Source organism: Ailuropoda melanoleuca, chromosome 2 (genome assembly GCF_002007445.2).
Source record: "Ailuropoda melanoleuca isolate Jingjing chromosome 2, ASM200744v2, whole genome shotgun sequence".
Classification (NCBI taxonomy): Eukaryota; Metazoa; Chordata; class Mammalia; order Carnivora; family Ursidae; genus Ailuropoda; species Ailuropoda melanoleuca.
Window position 1 is genome coordinate 105,590,316 of NC_048219.1, and position 19,625 is coordinate 105,609,940.

The 19,625-nt window shown below is 40.9% G+C and overlaps 1 protein-coding gene across 14 annotated transcripts in view; it reads right to left on the bottom strand.

Annotated features, from left to right (window-relative positions):
- Window positions 1–19,625, bottom strand: part of NCKAP5 (NCK associated protein 5) — a 950,566-nt gene that overhangs the window by 195,814 nt on the left and 735,127 nt on the right. For all 14 annotated transcript variants that reach the window (XM_034654439.1, XM_034654443.1, XM_034654438.1 and 11 more), the window contains one exon: window positions 9,640–9,708. In XM_034654439.1, the coding sequence (XP_034510330.1) occupies window positions 9,640–9,708 (69 nt within the window). The remainder of the gene's footprint in view (window positions 1–9,639; window positions 9,709–19,625) is intronic.

Consider the following 19,625-nt stretch of genomic DNA (forward strand, 5'->3'; position numbering starts at 1 on the left):
GTATTTGTGTTAAGATTTCTTTTTCACTTGCAGGTTTCAAAAACACTGTACAGGAAGTCACTTACTTAACTTCACTGTAACCTTGAAACTATGTGTCCGTATGGCTACTTTTGATAAAATTAAGGTGGGCAGGTGAATTATGTGATATTTTTCAAGCAGTACATGAAGTGTATACATTTAATGTGATCATTGAAACTTACAGCATTAAAGACCTAGTCAGATTATTAGTATTAGGCTACTTCTGTTTATTCATTTCTTCCTTCATTTATTGAATATAAATCTGTAGAGTATTTGTAAAGCTAGATAACCGGGATATGTTCCTTTGTTTCAGAGAGAATATAACTGGTAGGAAGTTGGCAAGAATGCAAGTATAACACATAATCATCTTCGTAATTCTGACATTCAACCAAAGGCTGAAGGACATGCTCTCATCTTTTTATCTTGATAACCAATTTACTTTTGGTGCTACTACACTATGTGTGCTTGTTTCCCTGTCTAGTATAGTGGAACAGATTAGGGTTAAGAATGTTTTCATGGAGCTTAATTGTTTTTCACTCAATATTGACAAAGTAGCACATCCTTAACGATAGTTGGCTACCACTAAGACTCACAGAAAATTAAAACACAGGCTTGCCATCAACTGTGGTTAGGAGGCATCCACAACACAAACAATAGATGATTAAAATCAGATTACCTGTAACTGATTAGTTAAATCCTAAGCACAAGAGGTTTTTTTTTTGTTTTGTTTTGTTTTCGTACCAGAATCCTTTCCAAATTTACATTGTTGACATTAAGCAGAGGAAAGAGACTATTCTGAAGAAAAAGCATTATTTATTTATTTATTTATTTATTTATTTATTTATTTATTTAGAAGTCAGCCCAAGTTAAAGAAACCTACCTAAGGAATCTCATAGACCAAAATAAACCATATTTCCCTTAACTGATGCATTTTCTTTTCCCTTTATCAGTTGATTTATACGTGATCATAACAATGATACATGTTACTCAGCCATACGAATTGACCAATAGTGTCATCTTGAAAATCTTTCAGTTTTTAAGCATTCATTCCAATTCATAAGTCACTGAAGATTTAAAGTCAAACTATAGGTCATCTATTTTACTCTTGGAAAATTAAAAAAAAAAAAACCAACATACAACGACAGAAGAGTTCAACTCTTCATACAGCTTGAATCAGGAAAAATGTACCAAGATTAATTCATACCATAAATAATTTAATTCTTTTGGATCTCAAACTTTGGATTTGATTTACATTCTCATAAAACTGCCTAATATCAATATTTTCTTTTCTTCCGCCAACTGGTCCCTCACTTAAACCAGGCTGTGGAACAGTGGTCACATAAAATAGCTCTCTACATGATTTACCAGGAGACATAAATGAATATCCTAACTGTAACGGCCCACAGGAGAAAATACATTCTATCTTTCCAATCTGAGTATGTTGCTCTATAGGCTTATAGGCTCCATCTCTGACAGTTCCTCCTGGCATGTACCGTGGACAATCGCTCTACCTAATAATTGAACAAAGATACAAAAATGCATTATTTCTTAATCTCCTGACATGGGGTTTTATTACCCAGAAGGACTCGCAGGTCCTCTGCAGAAGAGCAGGCCAGTTTGTACAAATGCTTTCCTGGGTACTGTCTGTAAGATGGTTTCCTGGGTTTCATCACTACTTCTAACAGCTAAGCTTCCTTGAAGCATCAATAGCACAGCTGTTTGGAGCTTCTGCCTGCAACCTCTAATAGGTTCACAGGATGACCCCTGGAATGGGCCCCTGCCCTCATCATAGAATTATGCCCTTAGCACTTGGGCTGCAAATAATCACACACCCGCAGGCCCAGCTAATGAGAACAAATAACTTCCAGGGTCACCTGACAGCCATCCCCTCCAAAGAAAGGAAAAATAGCAGCTGGGCTGGGACAGGGGTACTTGAGACAAGCAGAGCAAAGTTGACAGTCCTTAAGCCTCTGGCTTGTTTTACAATCCTCCTTAGGCTGTCTATGGAGACCTCCCCACTTTGCCTCTGGTGGGGCAAGGCTGCAGGGGAGCCGGAGATGCCAAGGAGAGAGCCCGGGTATCTCTCCTTTCCGTTCAGTAAGAGTTCTCTCAGACCAGCCAGCTCCTCTGACACCTGGCTCATCTTGGACCCACACAAGTCTTTGTTATTCTCCATCAGACTTCTAGGGGTTGTGGCCCCGCCCCCGGCCCAGGCACCCAGCCCTGCAGGCACTCCCCTGGAAGCGGGTGGGCGGAGGAAGTCAGGGCTGCAGTGTTGTCTGTTCTTTTTTTTTTTTCAAAATAGTCCCTGACACCTGGGAGTTACCCTAAGAGCGAGCCAATTCTCACCCAACCCAGAGGACAGCTAGGGCTGGGTCAGAGGTGGCAGAGTGAGAACTCAAAAGGCACCAAGCTTTAACTGGGCTCCTCCTGCCTCATAGTCTTGCTTTTATCCTTGCCTGTGCTATTTTATAATGCAAAGCAATTGTCACATCAGCAAGCTCATTTAAAACCTAATTGGAAAAGTACAAGTTTTGGAAAATGTGCTTTGGAGAAGTTTTCAATGCTTCTGGTTTGGCTTATCATACTAAGGCAGCTGGGGACAAGTGGGAGGAGCATTGGGGCAGAATCACCAGAAGGACTTGGGTTCAAATGTTGCCTTTGTTGATGATACACCGATACCTCTGGGAGTGGGGGAGGAGCTTGATTTTACTCATTTGTGAAGCTGGGGAACTGGCGACTTTTCAGTTTATGAAAAATGCATGAGACGATAGGTATAACCAGAGAAACCTGTTATATATAAGTACCTGATATAAAGCAGTCATCCCATTAAAGTTAAATTTGAATCTGAACATTTGAACTTCAAAGAATAAAATGCATTTTGAGGTAACTAGTTAAGAAAGAATTTGAAAATAAGAAATTTTATTTGTATAAGGATAAAGTATTTGTGTGTGTGTAATATGCATGTATAAATATAAATCACTAAGCACCTATATTATTTGCTCTGTAAAATACTGGGAATGGGAGAAATTCATCAAAATATGTATGTGGGATCACAGGGAAAATTAATTGGGAAATTAATTTGGGGCTGACAATCTCCATTCATTCATTTAGTCATTCAACAAATACACATTAAATGCATAGTGTGGGCCATGGATTATGCTGGATCTTGGAGAAACAGGCTGAATAGAATATAGGTGCTGCCTCATGGTGGTTAGAGTCTAGAGGAGGCACAAGAAGTCCATCATCTGTTGATTTCATGGTCCATTCATGAAATGGGCATTTGAAGCATGTGAGAGCCACAAGTAGGATCATCATCTCCCATCTCCATCCATCAAGACGTTGCTTTTCAAGGTTACTTAGGGCGCAGGTAAGGGACATGCACTGAGAATGTCTGATGATTCCACAATTCAGTCTTGGCATATAGCATAGGAATTAGAGAGGAAGGTCAGAACTGTTCTTAACAACCTACTTTTGCCTTTATTTAGCCTTGGTTTAAAAGAAATTCTGGTGCTTTTTTTTCTTTTTTCTTTTTCTTTTTCTAAACTACGTACATTTCCTGCCTTTGTGCTTTGAAGTGGAGAGCACAGAGAAGCCAGAGAAGAACTCAAATCTGGCATCCTCAGGGACTATGAGGAACTCTGGCTCTACTCTGGCGGTTTGAAGGGGAGGGCAGGTTCTCCAATTCTGCATGCAAAAACTTTGCCAGGGAAGTCTGGTAAATTGCCAATTTCCTCACTCTTCATTCTGCTTGAGAATGGCTGAGTGAGGTCTGAGAATCTGCATTTTTCTTTCCTTTTCTGTGTTGATTTTATTTTATTTTTCTCTTTCAAGTTTTTTATTTAAATTCCAGTTAATTATCATACAGTATAATATTAGTTAAAAGTGTAGAATTTAGTGATTCATCACTTAGATACAACACCTGGTCATCACAACTTCTTAATACCCATCACCCATTTAACCCATCCTTCTGCCTACCTCCCCTCCAGTAACCCTCAGTTTGTTCTCTATATTAAGGGTTTGTTTTCCAGTTTGCCTCCCTTCCCCCAACGCCCCCATGTTCATGTGTTTTGTTTCTAAAATTGCACATATGAGTTAAATCATATGGTATCTGTCTTTCCCTGATTATTTCACTGAGTATAATACACTCTAACTCCATCCAAGTCATTGCAAATGGCAAGATCTTATGCTTTTTAATGGCTGAGTAATAGTCCATTATATATACCTTCCACATCTTCTTTATCCATTCATTGGTCGATGGCCATTTGGGATCTATCCGTAATTTGGTTATTATTGATAATGTTGCTATGAACATTGGGGTACATGTGCCCCTTTAAATCAGTATTTTTGTACCTTTTGGGTAAATACCTAGCAGTGCAATTGCTGGATCGTAGGATACTTCTATTTTTAAATTTTGAGGAAATTCCAAACTGTTTTCCAGAGTGGCTGCACCAGTTTGCATTCCCACTGATAGCGTAGGAGAGTTCCCCTTTGTCTGCATCCTTGCCAACATCTGTTGTTTCCTGTATTGTTAGCCATTCTGACTGGTGTGAGGTGATATCCCACTGTAGTTTTGATTTGCATTTCCCTGATGATGAGTGATGCTGAGCATCTTTTCATGTTCTGTTGGCCATCTGGATGTCTTCTTTGAAAAAATGTCTATTCATATCTTCTGCCATTTTTAACTGGATTATTTGTTTTTTGGGGTGTTGAGTTGTGTATAAATTCTTTATATATGTCGCATACTAACCCTTTTTACAGAAATGTCATTTGCAAATATCTTCTCTCATTCCAAAGGTTGTCTATTAGTCTTGATTGTTTCCTTCACCTTGCAGAAGCTTTTTATCTTGAGGAAGTCACAATAGTTTTATTTTTACTTTTGTTTCCCTTGCCTCAGGAGATGTAACTAGTAAGAAGTTGCGACAACCAATGTCAAAGAGGCTATTGTTTGTATTCTCTGGGATTTTGATAGTTAACTGTCTCATGTTTGGGTCTTTCATCTGATTTGAATTTATTTTGGTGTATGGTGTAAGGAAGTGGTCCAGTTTCATTCTTTCACATGTTGCTGTTAGTTTTCCCAACACCATTTTTTGAAGACACTGCATTTTCCCATTGCATATTATTTCCTGCTTTGTCAAAGGTTAGTTGACAATAGAGTTGAGGGTCCATTTCTGGGTTTCTTCTGTCCCACTGATCTCTGTGTCTGTTTTTGTACCAGTACCATACTGTCTGATGACTCCAGCTTTGCAATATAGCTTGAAGTCTGGAATTGTGATGCCTCCAGCTTTGCTTTACTTTTTCAAGATTGCTTTGACTATTCAGAGCCTTTGTGGTTCAAGAATCTACATTTTTGCAACCACTTCACATCTTTCTGATGCAGAAAGGGCCCAGAAACACACTTTGAGAAACGCTGGGACAGCGTTTGCTTTTTGTTTGCTCAGACACTGTTGAGGAATTGGAAATAACCCCAAATTTCCACATGGGTCTGTTGCTCTTCTGTCATCATATCCAAGTTTGGTGGAGCTTTTATCCTTTTACTGACACTCTCTGAAAATGTTCTTTGAAGCACAGCATTCAGAGCATCAAGTGCAATGGTTCTTAACCTTGGCTGAATATTATAACTCCCTGGAGCCTTTAAGATTTCTAAAACCTGGGCTCCACTTTAGATCAGAATCAGATCAGAATCTCTGAGTTGCGGCCCAGTTGGCAGTATTCTCTCTCTTCCTCTCTCTCTCTCTCTTTTTTTTTGGTGCAAAATGGTGGTTTTATTAAAGCAAGGGGACAGGACCAGAAAGAGCTGCTGCACTAGGGTTGTAGGGGGGTGGCTGATTGTACACTACTGGGTTGTGGGAGGTAAGGAAAAGGGAGGTTTTCAAAAGAACTTTCATATGCTAAAGAGGACCTACAAGATACCAGAGGCTTTGCCATTGTCAGGTTAAGGTTGTTTTTCCCTCTAGCAAGGCATTAACATTAAGGTGGTTGCAAGCTTCTTGGAAGAATGTCACACATATTCTACCCAGGAGTGGGGGGAGGGGGAGGATGCTGCAGGGTGCTTAACGCTTTGTCTTCAGCTAGCCTTCGGCTCCCTCATCATTTCTCCCCTAAACAATTTTGACCCTTAAATCTTTAAGGTTGTTGAAGGTGGAAGGTCTCATCTTCTGTAATGTCTTCCTGCTGAACGGGGACATAGAGACGTCCCTACTTAGGGGTCAATACTGGTCAGTTGGAGAACATATAGGGGAGTTATGAAAGGGGAGGCAGCTGAAACCAACATGGACAACATATATGAACCTCCTTGAGTAGAAAGGCTCATCTGTCAGCTGGAAGTTATGGCAGTGAAGGAGTCTTGACACTAGGCAGGGATGCACCAGCCAGCAGTGTTCTTAAAGCTTCCCAGGTAAGCCTGATGTTCAGGTAAGGGTGAGAACTACTTGGACTTTACCTGCTCCAGCCCCTGTGGCTGAAGATGCCCTTTCAGTTCTGTCCCCTTCACTGACAGCTCACCCACTACCTCTCCTGCCCTTTATTGACTGTGTTGTATGTTCTCAAAGACCCCAGGGCAGCTTATTTCTTATGTGAGTTTCTTTCCTTTCGTTCTGTGATTGACCATCCCTCTCACTTCTGCCAGGCTAGGTGCACCATGACTTCCCAAGCCTGGGTGACCCTGAGGCCCAACAAACATTTGTAGGATACAGCTGAATCCATTTAAGCGTAAGGCAACACTGTGAGATGTTACTTTACTTGTTTTTATGTGTGTCATTATACTTCTCTCCATGGGAATTAGTTGGTCCTAAAGGACCTCTGGCCAAGGCCTTAGTGAGAATAAACAGCAATTCACTGCTTGCCAGCAAACTGTGTGTCTAACAGCTAGAGGAGGAAACTAGACTCAAACATGAAAACCTCCAACCCCCTCAAGAAATCAAGACTGGTCCTTGGTGTTGTCTTCGTACTGCAAGGCAAGGGGATGAGGAGCAAGGTAGAGGGAAGGCGAAGTGGTGAAGTGTGTGTGTGTGTGTGTGTGTGTGCACTTGTGTGCATGCATTTGTGGGCATGTGTGTGCCAGCAAGCCCGTGTGTCTGTGGATGTGGCTCTGTTTCCTTCTGAATAAACATACCCCCCTTTTTTAGAACACACAGAGGGGATTTCCTACTCCCAAGTGTTTTCCCCAAATTCTCAACATGTTCTTCATTTCCCAGAAAATAAGAATCAGTGCAAAAGGGACTGAAAAACATTTTAATTTTAGATTATATCCACTTGTGTAGGTTTTATGAAACCCACTAGCCTGGAAATAACTTACATGAGGCCTTACCTTGTTAGTTTATCTAATTAGTCTAAAAAGCCTTGAAAAGAATTTCCAGTTGGCATTATTACTACACTCAACTACCCCTTTGAGAGTGTTCTCTTACAATGCATAGAAATGGATTGTCTACCCTCATGCAATTAGTTACAAAACAACTGGCATGTGTAATCAGGGGCCGGTATCATGAATGCAAAACATTTGTACTGCTCAGAGGTAGTTCTGAGTTGCAAATCACTTCTTTGGCAACAGTTAATTTTTGCAATTAAGAACAGAGGGATTCTCCCTCTAAAAGTTCTGTCTTCAGTAGAAACTCCATATTTTCATAATTCTGTGGATAAAAAATTATGTTTGACCCAACACATTCTGATGAAACCTTCAGAATGCAGGCATAGGGAGCATATGGCAAACAAGACTATGAGTTTCCGTAAAGAAATGCTGTGAGCTTTTTGACTGATGGGGAGGGATGACCTGTGGGAGAATTGTGTCAAATAAGAAGTTCCTGTGGTGTGATTCACATAAATTTAACTTCTCAATACAGATTCAGTCTCATCAGAAATTCCGCACAGGAGGTTAAAGTGAAACTTCGCTGATCAATACATATGACCCAAGGGCAATATTTGTTCCTTTCAATATCCTTGGATCTATTTGGTCTTTCTGGCCCTAAACTTTGATTGGACCGAGAACCTGGGGGACAGGATTGAGGAATGCTGAACCGGCCTCACTAGACCGCCCCCCCCCTTATGTCACTTACTTCAGTTATTCTTTTGACTTTGGGCATTGCAAAGATTATTCCTGATGGGACAGAGCACTGCAAATACCATTTTGCTTGACTAACTGATATATATGGTAAGAAATATTAAACAGGTGAGTAAGTTTCTGAAAACATGTTGAGGGTTCTTCAACGACACGCAAGTAACTGTAAGGCAAAGTGGTCCATGCTATGAGGACAGTGGCTCTCAAACTGTGGGGTGTGTCAGCATCACTTGGAGAGCATGCAAACTCACAGACTGCCAGGCCCATTCCCAGAGTCCCTTCTGTGGGATGTCTGGGGGAGGGCCTCAGAAGGTGCATTTCCAACAACCTCCCAGGTGAGGCTGAGGCTGCCGGCCCAGGGGTCACATTTTCAGAATCCCTGGTGTAGGAAAATACTGGTCATAGCTGCAACTCTGAGGAGAGTGACCACTTCCAGTTTGGAGGGGGGCAAGAGGTATGTGGTGGCAGTGATGATGTCATAAGGAGGATTTGAACCTGTGTTCTTCATAGTGTAACCCATCACCTTCTGGGACAGTGCAGGGGAGGGGAAGAAAAATCAAGAAGAGTTTTCTGGAAAAGTTTTTTCTAATTGTTAACGAGGAGAAAAAGACTGAAGATCTATATGCTCGTTTCCCCCCGTAAGGTAATGCAACACAATTAAATGTAGTTGTGCTCATTTTCTGAAAACCTGTGTCAGCTATTTCAAAACAACTCCTAAGATGACTAGATAGATATGTGCAAGTTTTAGGGTATTGGACAGATGACTAAAAAAGTCATCCCATTAAAGTAATAACTTCAGTCACCAACAAAATCCCAGATGAGAGCTTGTTGGTGAGAAGAATGGCCAATCCTGCCTGGGTGTTACGGCAGAGGCTGGTGGTAGGACTGCTGACAGAGTGTGAGGGGAATGGCTGAGGAGAACGAGGGCCCTGCACACACTTCAATTTTCCCCTCGCCTCCCAGGAACTCAGAAACGCCCACCATCTTCACCTTCATCTCTTCATTATCATCAAATAATATTTCTCAGGTTTACTCACGCGTGTGGTTCTGTCTTTTCCCATTCTGCTCACATTTTCTTCCTCACTTCCTTTCTCTTCTTGGCTTGTTCTCACCCTACTGTTTTTTTTCTCCCCCTCTGGATGCCAACTGTGAATATCATCCCCACCCACTCTATCAAGAGTTTGCTTTTTCAGAAACAGTATCCAATTGGAGATGCAGTGTGCCTTGACACGGCTTTTCTCATTCACGGGCTGGGGATCACACTTACTGGACAGAAGGAATTTATCATACAGTGAAGCATTCACAACTGTGCTCCAAGAATATTAAGTAATAGCCAAAAGGAATTTCCAGATGCCTGTACACTAAAATAGGGAGAGAAGGGAAGAGGGAGAGGGAGGGGGAGAGAGACTGACCTTCCTTCTCAGTGTCCACATACATGTTTGCAGCCTTCCTTTGGAGGACAAAATGCTAATGTTCTGCAGGGGCTGCTAACAGACATACATTAAGATCTGACCAAGGGATTCCTAAATAGTCCAGCCTTTTGCGAAGAACCTTTCCAGTCTGCTTACCTCGTCAAGACATCGCTCATACTGTTCCCTTTGATTTTCATTTTCCAAAGCCAATGCTGAATTCTCTGCCTGCAGTGCGATACAAAAATAATACAAATAAATCAATGAAATGTTGTGTTAGGTGACAACTTATTCGATACGGTTACTAAATATATCTCCTCAGGATCCAAAACAATTTTTTAGAAGAATCTTTGACAAGTTTGTTCTAAGTACTATTATAAATATCTCAGGGATGACTTCTGTCTTATCAACTTGTTCACAAAAGTACATTACCATTTAGAGAAATGTAAAACTTGATATTCTGAACAGGTAGCAAATCAAATCATGGCCTGATGTGAGGGTGTTCTGTCGAAAGATTACTATGTTTATTTCATTCTATGAAAATGTAAATGTAAGAAATGCCTCAATCCACTTCATTTAGACCTGTTACAGTTTCACAACCCAATATTTGCTTAGGCCATAGAAAAGAATCTCAGGTAAATGCATGAGAGCATAGTTGCAAATGCAAACCAAGCATGTTGTTTTCCTTGTTAATCAGTGGCTATTAAGCATAAGAATATTATGAGAATTTAAGATTCGAGCTATACTTGAGTCCCTTCCCCTCTCCCCACTCTTAAAAACTACTGCTTTCCTGCTCCTCAGAGCCCGTGGCTATCTGAATGGTTAAAAGGTTTCCAGAGGAGATTAGGCTGGAAATGGTTACCTGGTTACTAGTGGAACAATAAGGGGGAAAAGACATGGGTATAAGCATATTCGGTTTTAGAAGGAACATGAAGTGGTGACATGGGAACTGCCCTCTGCATCCGGTGACCTGAGTCCCCTTCAGCTACTACTGGCCTCCTCGGAGTCCTGAGCTGTGCAAGTTAACCCTTCCCAAAGCTGCAGCAGTGAGCATGCGCCCCACGCCCCCAGGCAAACTCGGCTCCACCCACCCTTTCCCTATAACCCTTCTTGACATGTGGAAGTGTGGGTATAAAGTTCCAAATCAGTTTTTTCAAAAGAATGGTATGATTTTTAGGTGGTGCAAAGATCAACCTTTTTATAGTTTCTATCAGGGTTTTTTTTTTTTTTAAACTTTCTATTTGGAAATAATTTCAGGCTTGCAGATGATTTGAAAGAGTAGTATAAAGAAGTCCCACATCCCCTTTCCTCAGATTTACCAACTGTTAACATTTTGCCACATTTGAGAGATCATTAGATCATTCTCTTTATCTTTCATCGTTTTTACCTGTAACTTGAAAGGGAGTTGCAGACATGATGCCCTTTATCCCAAAATACTTCTGTGTATATTTCCTAATAACAAAGCCATTCTTTTACACAACCACAGTATCGTTGTCAAGTTCAGGAAATATTAATTGATACATACCACGGTCTGATCTGCAGTACCTATTCTAATCCATCCATTGTTCTAATAGTGTCATTACAGCAATTTTTTCCGGTCCTGAAACCTACCCAGGGTCAGGCACCTATTGCATCTCTTTGTCATTCATATAGGATGCTGGAACATTCTGGAACAGTCCTTTCATGTTTCTTTTTCTTTTTTCTTTTGTTTCCTTCCTTCCTTCCTCCCTCCATGCCTCCCTCCCTCCCTTCCTTTCCCCCTCCTTCCCTTCCTTCTTTCTCTTTCTTAGAAGAGTAAAGGCCAATTATTTTGTGGAATGCCCCTTAATTAGGGTTTGTTTCAAATTTCCTGCTGCACACTTGGCAGGAGTAGGACATGAATGATGCTGGGTTTTTCTCAGTGCATCATATCAGAATTATGCCGTGTCCATGTATCCATTATTAGACATCTTAGCTTTGATCACTTGGTTAATCTCTCCACTCCAAACTTACTTTCCTTTTGTAGTTAATAAATTGTGCAGAAATGTTTTTAGACTATGCAAATATAATATTTGTCATCAAACTTTCATCAATTTATCTTAGCAACCATTGATGAATCTTGCCGGAATCAACGATTCCTATGGTTGCACATGGTGATTTCTCACCCCGTCATTTTACCTACATTTATGAATTTACATTCTATCATAAGAAAATGCTTTTCCTATTTATGATTTATCAGTATGAATACATGCATTCTTATATTATTGAAAGGGTTCTAAGTCATTACTGTATTTATTTTGATGCTCAAGTTATCCCAGCTTTGGAAAGGTGAACCTCTGTAACCTGTTCCTTTTGATGTGTTTTCATCATTTTGAGAAGACTGTCTTTTTAGGCACAGGGAAATGTTCCAAGCCCATTTGGCTTTTTTTTTTTTTTTTTTTTTTTTTTTTTTTTTTTGTGCCATTCCTGAAATTAGCCATTTCTCTAAGGAATCCTGCTTGCTGTTAGTTGGGTAATGATATTTGGAAATTAAGGTCTGGTTATTAATGTATGCCAATTGCTACTGAGAGGTCATTTCTTCTAGTCCCTTTCAGTGAAAGAGTCTCTGTCTTCCTCTTCTCACTATACCTACACATACACAAACTCTCTCCCCAACCCCTACAGAATTCTTCTTTGCCTTCCCCTTTTCATATCTGTGTCTTTCTTTTCTACAGTGAGAACACAGGCAACCATACATTTACTCATTTATTCAATCCCACGGTGCATGCAAAATTGTTACAGTATGGAAAACAGTAGTAAGAAGAGTTCACAATTTGTTTTTTTCTTTAGAATGTGGTTATATAGTAATGATGCTATGTTCAAAAGTTTCTAGACTGGTAACTGTCACCCTTTCTTGTAGTTACGCTCTTTATTCCTTTGTGCAGTTCAGTTCATTTGTTTCTGACAGTACTCAGATTTAATTTCTCCTCTTCTTGTGCATTTCACCTCAATTTCTGAATATAGAAAACATTAATAGGATCCCCAAAGCCAAACTATTCTCAAAAGCACACTCAGTGAGGTGTCACTTCCCCTTCTACCTCCCCCATTCCCCTCCACCGCTTGCAGGTTCTTTAATAGTATTTATTATCCCCTTTTGGGTCTTACTTTATTGTTACTATCTAGTTAAAATCACGTCCCTTGGCTCCCTCCTATTTCATATGCCACAATTAACCTTCCCCTCAGTCCTTCCTCTTACCAGTCCTCTTGTCAAATTCTATTCTGCTTTATCAATGTGTTTCACTGTTCGTCCCCCCATTCCTACCCTTGTTTTAGCCTCTTTACCACATAATGATTGGAGGAGGTTGGTCTTCTATTTCTCCTTTATTTCTTTAACCTCTTAAAATTTTCCCTCTTCATTTTTCTCTGCAGAACCAGATCTTCCAATGGCACCTCTTCTCTCCTTGCTTCCTTCTCCCCAGAAACCTTGCTTCTTTGAGATCATCACCTCAGGACCCCCACACTCTCAAGCCCAGCCCTACAGCCAGCACTGGGCACTTCTAGTCTCCCTCTGTGCTCAGTACTAGGAGTGCTTTGCCCATATACTCCGCCACCTCCCTCCCCTGGGACACATAGGCTTGTAGCCGCAGTTCTGTGGGTATTTGGTGTATGTCTACTGAACAGTGGTTTGAAGTTCTAATGTTCCATTTTCTGGTAACTCAGAAGGCATGGGTTATATGCGGCTTTATGCCTCTGATGACTGCAATGTTTTCTTTGACAGGTGTCTAAAAAGCTCCAGATTGAGGCCAGTTTGTTATTTTCATCAACAATGAAACTCAGGTGAAGTGATCAAATGAAAACAGGACACAAAATTTGAGGGAAATTTTAGCAGAAGCCTTTTTGGAAGTGTTCTTGCCACCGTTAGATCATCTTGCCCTATCCCTGGTTTGAGTCTCAGGATTCAAACCCCTGTTTCTTCTTCAGGCATCACTTCTAATACTTGGCTTTGACTTCTTTCCTCTGGACCTGGTCCCTGTTTTAGCAACCATTCCTGTCCCTCAGGCAGGATCCTGCCATGTTCTTTCCATTCTTGTCATGGGCAGACATCTCCCACACAATGCAGTGATTCTATCCTCATGCTGATCAGCTGTTTGGACTTATTCAATATTGGTTATCCCTAGATTGTTCTTCTCTTCCTTCCCACCCCCATCCTCCACCCTCCAACACTCAACTAAAAGCTGTTTCCTTATTGTTTGTTGCTGTTTCCTTCAGGGACGGCTGTGGCCTGTCACACGGAACCTCTCATACCTGCAGCTGGTGTAACCTCCCAGGTCCTCCCTCAGCCCAGGTGGGAGGACTGGCTCCAGGTTCTAGCCCCATTGTTGCAGGCTACCTGGCAATATCCAGTTGTGAAACTTTAACGAGTCATTTAACCTTGCTGGGTTCACAGTTCCTTAGGCAATAAATGAAGGGAACAGCCTAGCCAATCCACAAAGTGACTTCCAGTTCATATATTTGGATATCGTGAATCACAGGGGAACTGATGGAATTCCATTTCTAGAAAGTCGCAGCTTTCTTTAGAGAAATTGAGCTCGCATGGGGTCTGCTGGTTTCAGGAAGGCAACAGCACAAAGGATAATAGGAAGAGATAAAGGAGAGAATGGCAATGCCAGTTTAAGTTGTTTTCACTTTAAATGTCTTGGAAAAAATGTGTAAAGAAATAAAGCTGAAAATGGGAATTTATATGGGATGTCTCTATCTTGCTCCTACCCACAATATCATGTTGCAATAACACTACAATCGATCCATTCAGATAATTACCATCATTATACCACTTACATTACTTGCCTCACGTTTACTGCTCTGACAATCTATTACAGGCAAGCAAATTAAACACCTAAAGGGTGCTGGGGAAGACACTAGTCGTCACAGTTATGGTTAATGTGTTCAGTTGCAGAGACCAATTTAATTGATGTAATCCTACATATCCTAGGGGACAACAGAGATATTAACAATTATGCCAGTTTAGTTAAAATAATCTTGAACTCGTGATCTTCTTTAACCCATTTGCATTTATTAGAAATTCAGGATTTACTGGCTACCAACATGAGGCAGCAGGGGAAAAAACAAAAGGGAGGAAAAAAACAAACCTTAATTAAATGTGATTTAAAGAAACAGTGAATCATTTTATGGCAGGAATGAAAAAGGACAAGGGAGAGGGGAAAAGAGAAAAAGTAGGTGTCACTACTGAGAATTACAGGAATGACAACACAAGTCTTTTCTACTTCAAGAAATTATGTTGTTAAATCAGCATACCCAGAGGATGTAATTAAAGTATGCATGCTAAATGTTAACAGCGGGCCTTTGTGTTCAGCTTTGTCTCCTACAACAACCAGAAACTTTTGCTAGACTGAGTCCCTGATTTAGAGCCCAGTGTGGTTTCCTCATGACTTCCGGTTGGTTGCTGGGATTTAAATATGTTCCTGATTTCATCTCGAATGTTCTCACATGTCTTTGTAAAACTGAGCAGCTTCATAAAGTAAATCCATATTGTTTTGGTTCACTGTGGAGGATGGGTCTAAATGAACATATATTTAAAAGGAGCTATGTTTTTCAGAGGTCTTGCTCTGTGAATAAATTCCGGCCAGAGCTTACAAAAGACTAAAAGGACTGATGCTTCTAGATGTCTGTTGCACATTGATTCTCTAAATGCTAATTAGATTTAAAATCTCTCTATACCATGAATTTGCTGCATACATCTCCCATGGTTGAACGTTGGTGTGGCCCTGAAATTCATATGATGAAATCTTAATGCCTGATGTGATGGTGTTAGGAGAGGAGGGGGTGCTTTGGGAGCGATTAGGACATGAAGGCTGAATCCTCAAAAGTGGGATTCGATTTACAAAAAAAAAGAGGCTCCACAGAGCTTACTAGCCTCCTTCCACCATGTGAGGACGCAGTGAGAAGGCACTGGCTACGAACCAGGTCTTGACCATGCCAGAGGCTTGATCTTGGACTTCCAGGTCTCCAGAACTGTGAGAAATACATTTCTGTTGTTTATAAGCCACCGGTCCACGGTATTTTGTTATAGCAGTCTGAATGGACCAATACGACATCCTGTTCCACAGACCGAAGTTAGAACAGTTCTACACAAAAGAGTTTCCTCTGCAGTAAGTAACGACTCCACTGCAGGCTTTTCACCTCCTACGCTCTGGTCCCACTCAACTACCCAACATCCATCCACCTGTGTTTGCTACTTCAGAGAATTCGGCATCTCTCAAGTCAGGCCATGCTCCTGACTTCACGGGGTCTCAAGAGGTCTCTCGTGAAGGCCCAGCTCTTGTTTCCAAGGCTGCACCTTTGGTTCTGAGGCGGGAGCCTGGGATACGCTCCACTTCCCTATTGACCCTTCTAAATTCCACTCATTTTTTTGTGGTCTGGCTCAAATCTGAACCTAAAAAACTAAAATGGGGGCGTATATTAAATTTTAGGAAGTAATTTCAGATGTACAAAAATATTTGGAAACCATTATAAAGAATCCCCCTCACTTTCCTCCCAATTCCTCAAAGTTTACCTTTTTACCATATTTACTTGATCATTTGTTTTATACCTATTTATAATCAGAGATGATAAAAAAAATTATGAAAGGTGCAGATATGATAGCCTTTTACCCCTTAATACACAAAATAACGTTGTTACATAACCACTATGCAGTTATCAAATTCAAGAATTAACTTTGATACAATACCTAATCCATTCTACAGGCCTTGTTCAAATTTCACCCATTACCCGTCTAATGTCCTTATCGTGTCCAGGATCAACTCCAGGTTCCCAGAGCTGCATTTGATTATCATTTCTCTTTAGTCTCCTATAACATGGAAGAGTTCTTTTGTCTTTCATGACTTTGACATTTTTCAAGAACACAGGCCAGCTGTTTTGTAGAGTGTCCTTCAATTTGAGTTTGATGTTTCCTCATGGTTAAAGTATTTCCCTTTATAATCATAACTGTCTTATGGGGAGTTTTTTTGAAAATATGTAACTAACCAAAGTCTTTGAGATTATGCAAAGATCTAAATACACACACTTTGTTCACTTATTATAGAATCCATTGATAATTTTTTGCCTAAAGCAAGTATTACAGTGATAGTTACCAAATAGTGATTTTTCTTCCTATGTTCATTGGTTTGAAATCTACCATAAGGGGTCATGCATTTTAGCCGTCAATTACAACGCCTTCCATTGGGGTTATTAGGTTTATGGATACTATTAGTCTTCTGCAGCTAAGCTATCAGCTCTCTGAGGGAGGGATCAAGCCTTATACGCCTCTTTTCAAAAGACAAAAATTTAAATTAGTGCATTTTTACTAGAGTTTTGGGTGGAAACTAAAACTCATTTTCATATTTATATGTACTTAGTATCAGTGAGTTTGCACAAGTAGTACGTTAGGCACTTTTACCTCTGTCCTCTCAGTGGTGGTCGTGCACATACATAGGGATACATCCTGATATATCTTTTTGGTGATATCTTAGAGCCAAGTGGGAAGTTAAACAAATAAACAACATTTACTCTTTGCACATGCCAATTTATTATTATGCTGTCTATAGTTTCCAAACAACAACAACAAAAAACTCAGTATACATCATCTGACACATTTTGACAACTGGCAGAATATTTAAAGTTCCTACTTCTCTATAATGAGCAGTATGAGAAATTCAGTTTTTGCTCCTTACTTACGAGTGTTAATTTCACTCATCACTAGTATTATCATAGTGGTAGATTAAAGATGGCTGCAACTGCTTTATGATTAATCTCCTTGATTCTGGACTGGCCTTACTGACCTTCTTGACCAATAGAATGTGGCCAAAGTACCATTTTGAGGACTTCCAAGGCTAGGCTATGAGTTTTTAGCTTCTATCTTGGCCTCTCAGAACACTAGCTTTTGGTGTCTTGAGCTGCCATGTGAGGAGGCTGGTATCTTGAGGTGGTATCAGGCCCAAGCCACATGGAGAGGCCCTGGAGGAGGAAATGCCTGGTGGAGAGATAGAGCCCAGACATGGGAATAAAGAACCCATCTTGGATCTTCTAACTCTAGCTGATACCACATGGATTGGAGATGAATCCAGTTGTGTCCTTTTCAAATTTGTGGCCCACAAAATTGTGAGAAGAATAAAACAGTCATTTTAGGTCTCAAAGTTCACACAGCAATAGATAAGCAGAACGGACATATTTAGGGGATGAGCGAGAACATCATTTCTTCCATGCATGCATTCAGTTATTGATCTCTCACTGTTCTCCAAGAAGCATTCTAGGGAGGATACAAAGATATACAAAACATAAGGGCTACCTCAAAGAAGGAAAAAAACTCGTAGAGGAAACAAATTAATACCTCACATTGAAAGCTCTCATGCAATTAGATTAGAGGAAAAAAACAACTTATATGAGGTAGGAAAGATATTTCGTGAAGAGGTAACTTGACCTTTGACTAAGCCTACTCAAACCAACAGCAGAAGTCCTCATTGGAATGAATAAAAATAATATAATTTTGAACAAAATACCAAGAAAATGACATCTGGCTTGTAGTAGCAATCTGAAATAAATCACCCCACCATGCTAGCACCCTGGGTGTAGACACTGTTGAATCATTATGAAAGTGATTAATGTTAGGAACCAGTACATATCCACTGCAGAGAAAATCTTGGGTTCAAGAGTGATGAACAAGAACAAACTGATGGCGTGCAAACTGAAGCGGCAGAAATTGAGCAGGGGTAGAATGGTCTGGAGGAAAGAAGGTGGAAACAGAAGGGGAAAAAGAGGAAGAAGAAAAAGTCCAATCCACAGTAATTACAAAGGATGCATCCCCATGGCTCCCACTGCTGCAAATGCTGGTCTTTTTCAAAATGACATCTTTCCAGCTTGCCGAAAACCTTTCACGTCAGCAAAGGTAGCCAGGTCAGAAAAAGGGCAAGAAATCATGGTGTGGCCCCACAGGTGGGAAAGTGTGCTCCTTTATGGCTGCCACCCTGAATCACAGTCCTACGGCCATCTAGTTAATTAACTCACCTGCTGGCTACAGTCAGCCTAGCACCTTTGGTCTGTGGGCCAAGGAACTTCATATCCAGCCTTCCAAGCAAAACACAGGCAAGCCCCAAATATTCCTAATTATACTGTCATCTGTTCTATTTTGAAAGCCATCTAGGGGGCGCCTGGGTGGCACAGTCCTTAAGCGTCTGCCTTTGGCTCAGGGCGTGATCACGGGCGTTCTGGGATCGAGCCCCACATCAGGCTTCTCTGCTAAGAACCTGCTTCTTCCTCTCCCACTCCCCCTGCTTGTGCTCCCTCTCTCGCTGGCTGTCTCTCTCTGTCAAATAAATAAATAAAATCTTAAAAAAAAAAGCCATCTAAAAACACTAGGAGGATAAAGCACCAAGGGAGGGGCTAAGTATGCCATCAAGCATGCCATCCAGGTATGCACATTTTAAATTAGCGGAGTGGTAGAAAGCCTGAGTACAAAGGACACCAAGAACTAGATCTGGGTATTGAATCTCCTTCCCATCATTGCCATCCAATGAAACTGACGAGCTCTGCAGCATTCACCTGAACATGGCTGGTCACTGTAGTGGCTGTGCAAGGGATGGGTGGCTATGGGGTGTTTCCCATTTAAGAACTAGAGTCTCTATATCCAGGCAATGTCTAGGGATCCCATATAGCTCAGAGGCAAATTCTGTCATCCTAAAAAATTTCAGGAAATAATTATAAGCTGTGTCCATCCACCACAGAAATAAACATGGACACTTGTGTGCCCGTACACGCAGACACATCATCTAAATGTCCTTGCTCTTGCACTCAACAAACCTTAAGGATGCCCACTACCTCCAGAGCCAGAACAAGGCAATGGGCACCAAAGTTGAAATAAAAAGACATCCCTAGTTCAAGGAGTTCAGGATCTCCTGCAAGGAGAACATGTTATGCAAACCTGTTCACAGGTTCATTTTTGAAGAATTAAATTGAAAACATTTTTCTGGTGAAACATCTGTGTACTCTCAGGATTTAAATTTTTAGGTGGGGCTGTAGACCAGGGGTTTGCAAACTTGAGCGTACATCAGGATTACTCGGTGTGCTTGTTCGATTAGACTGTTGGGCCCCATCGGTCTGGACACAGCACATCCAGGGAAGGACTGTGAATCCGCATC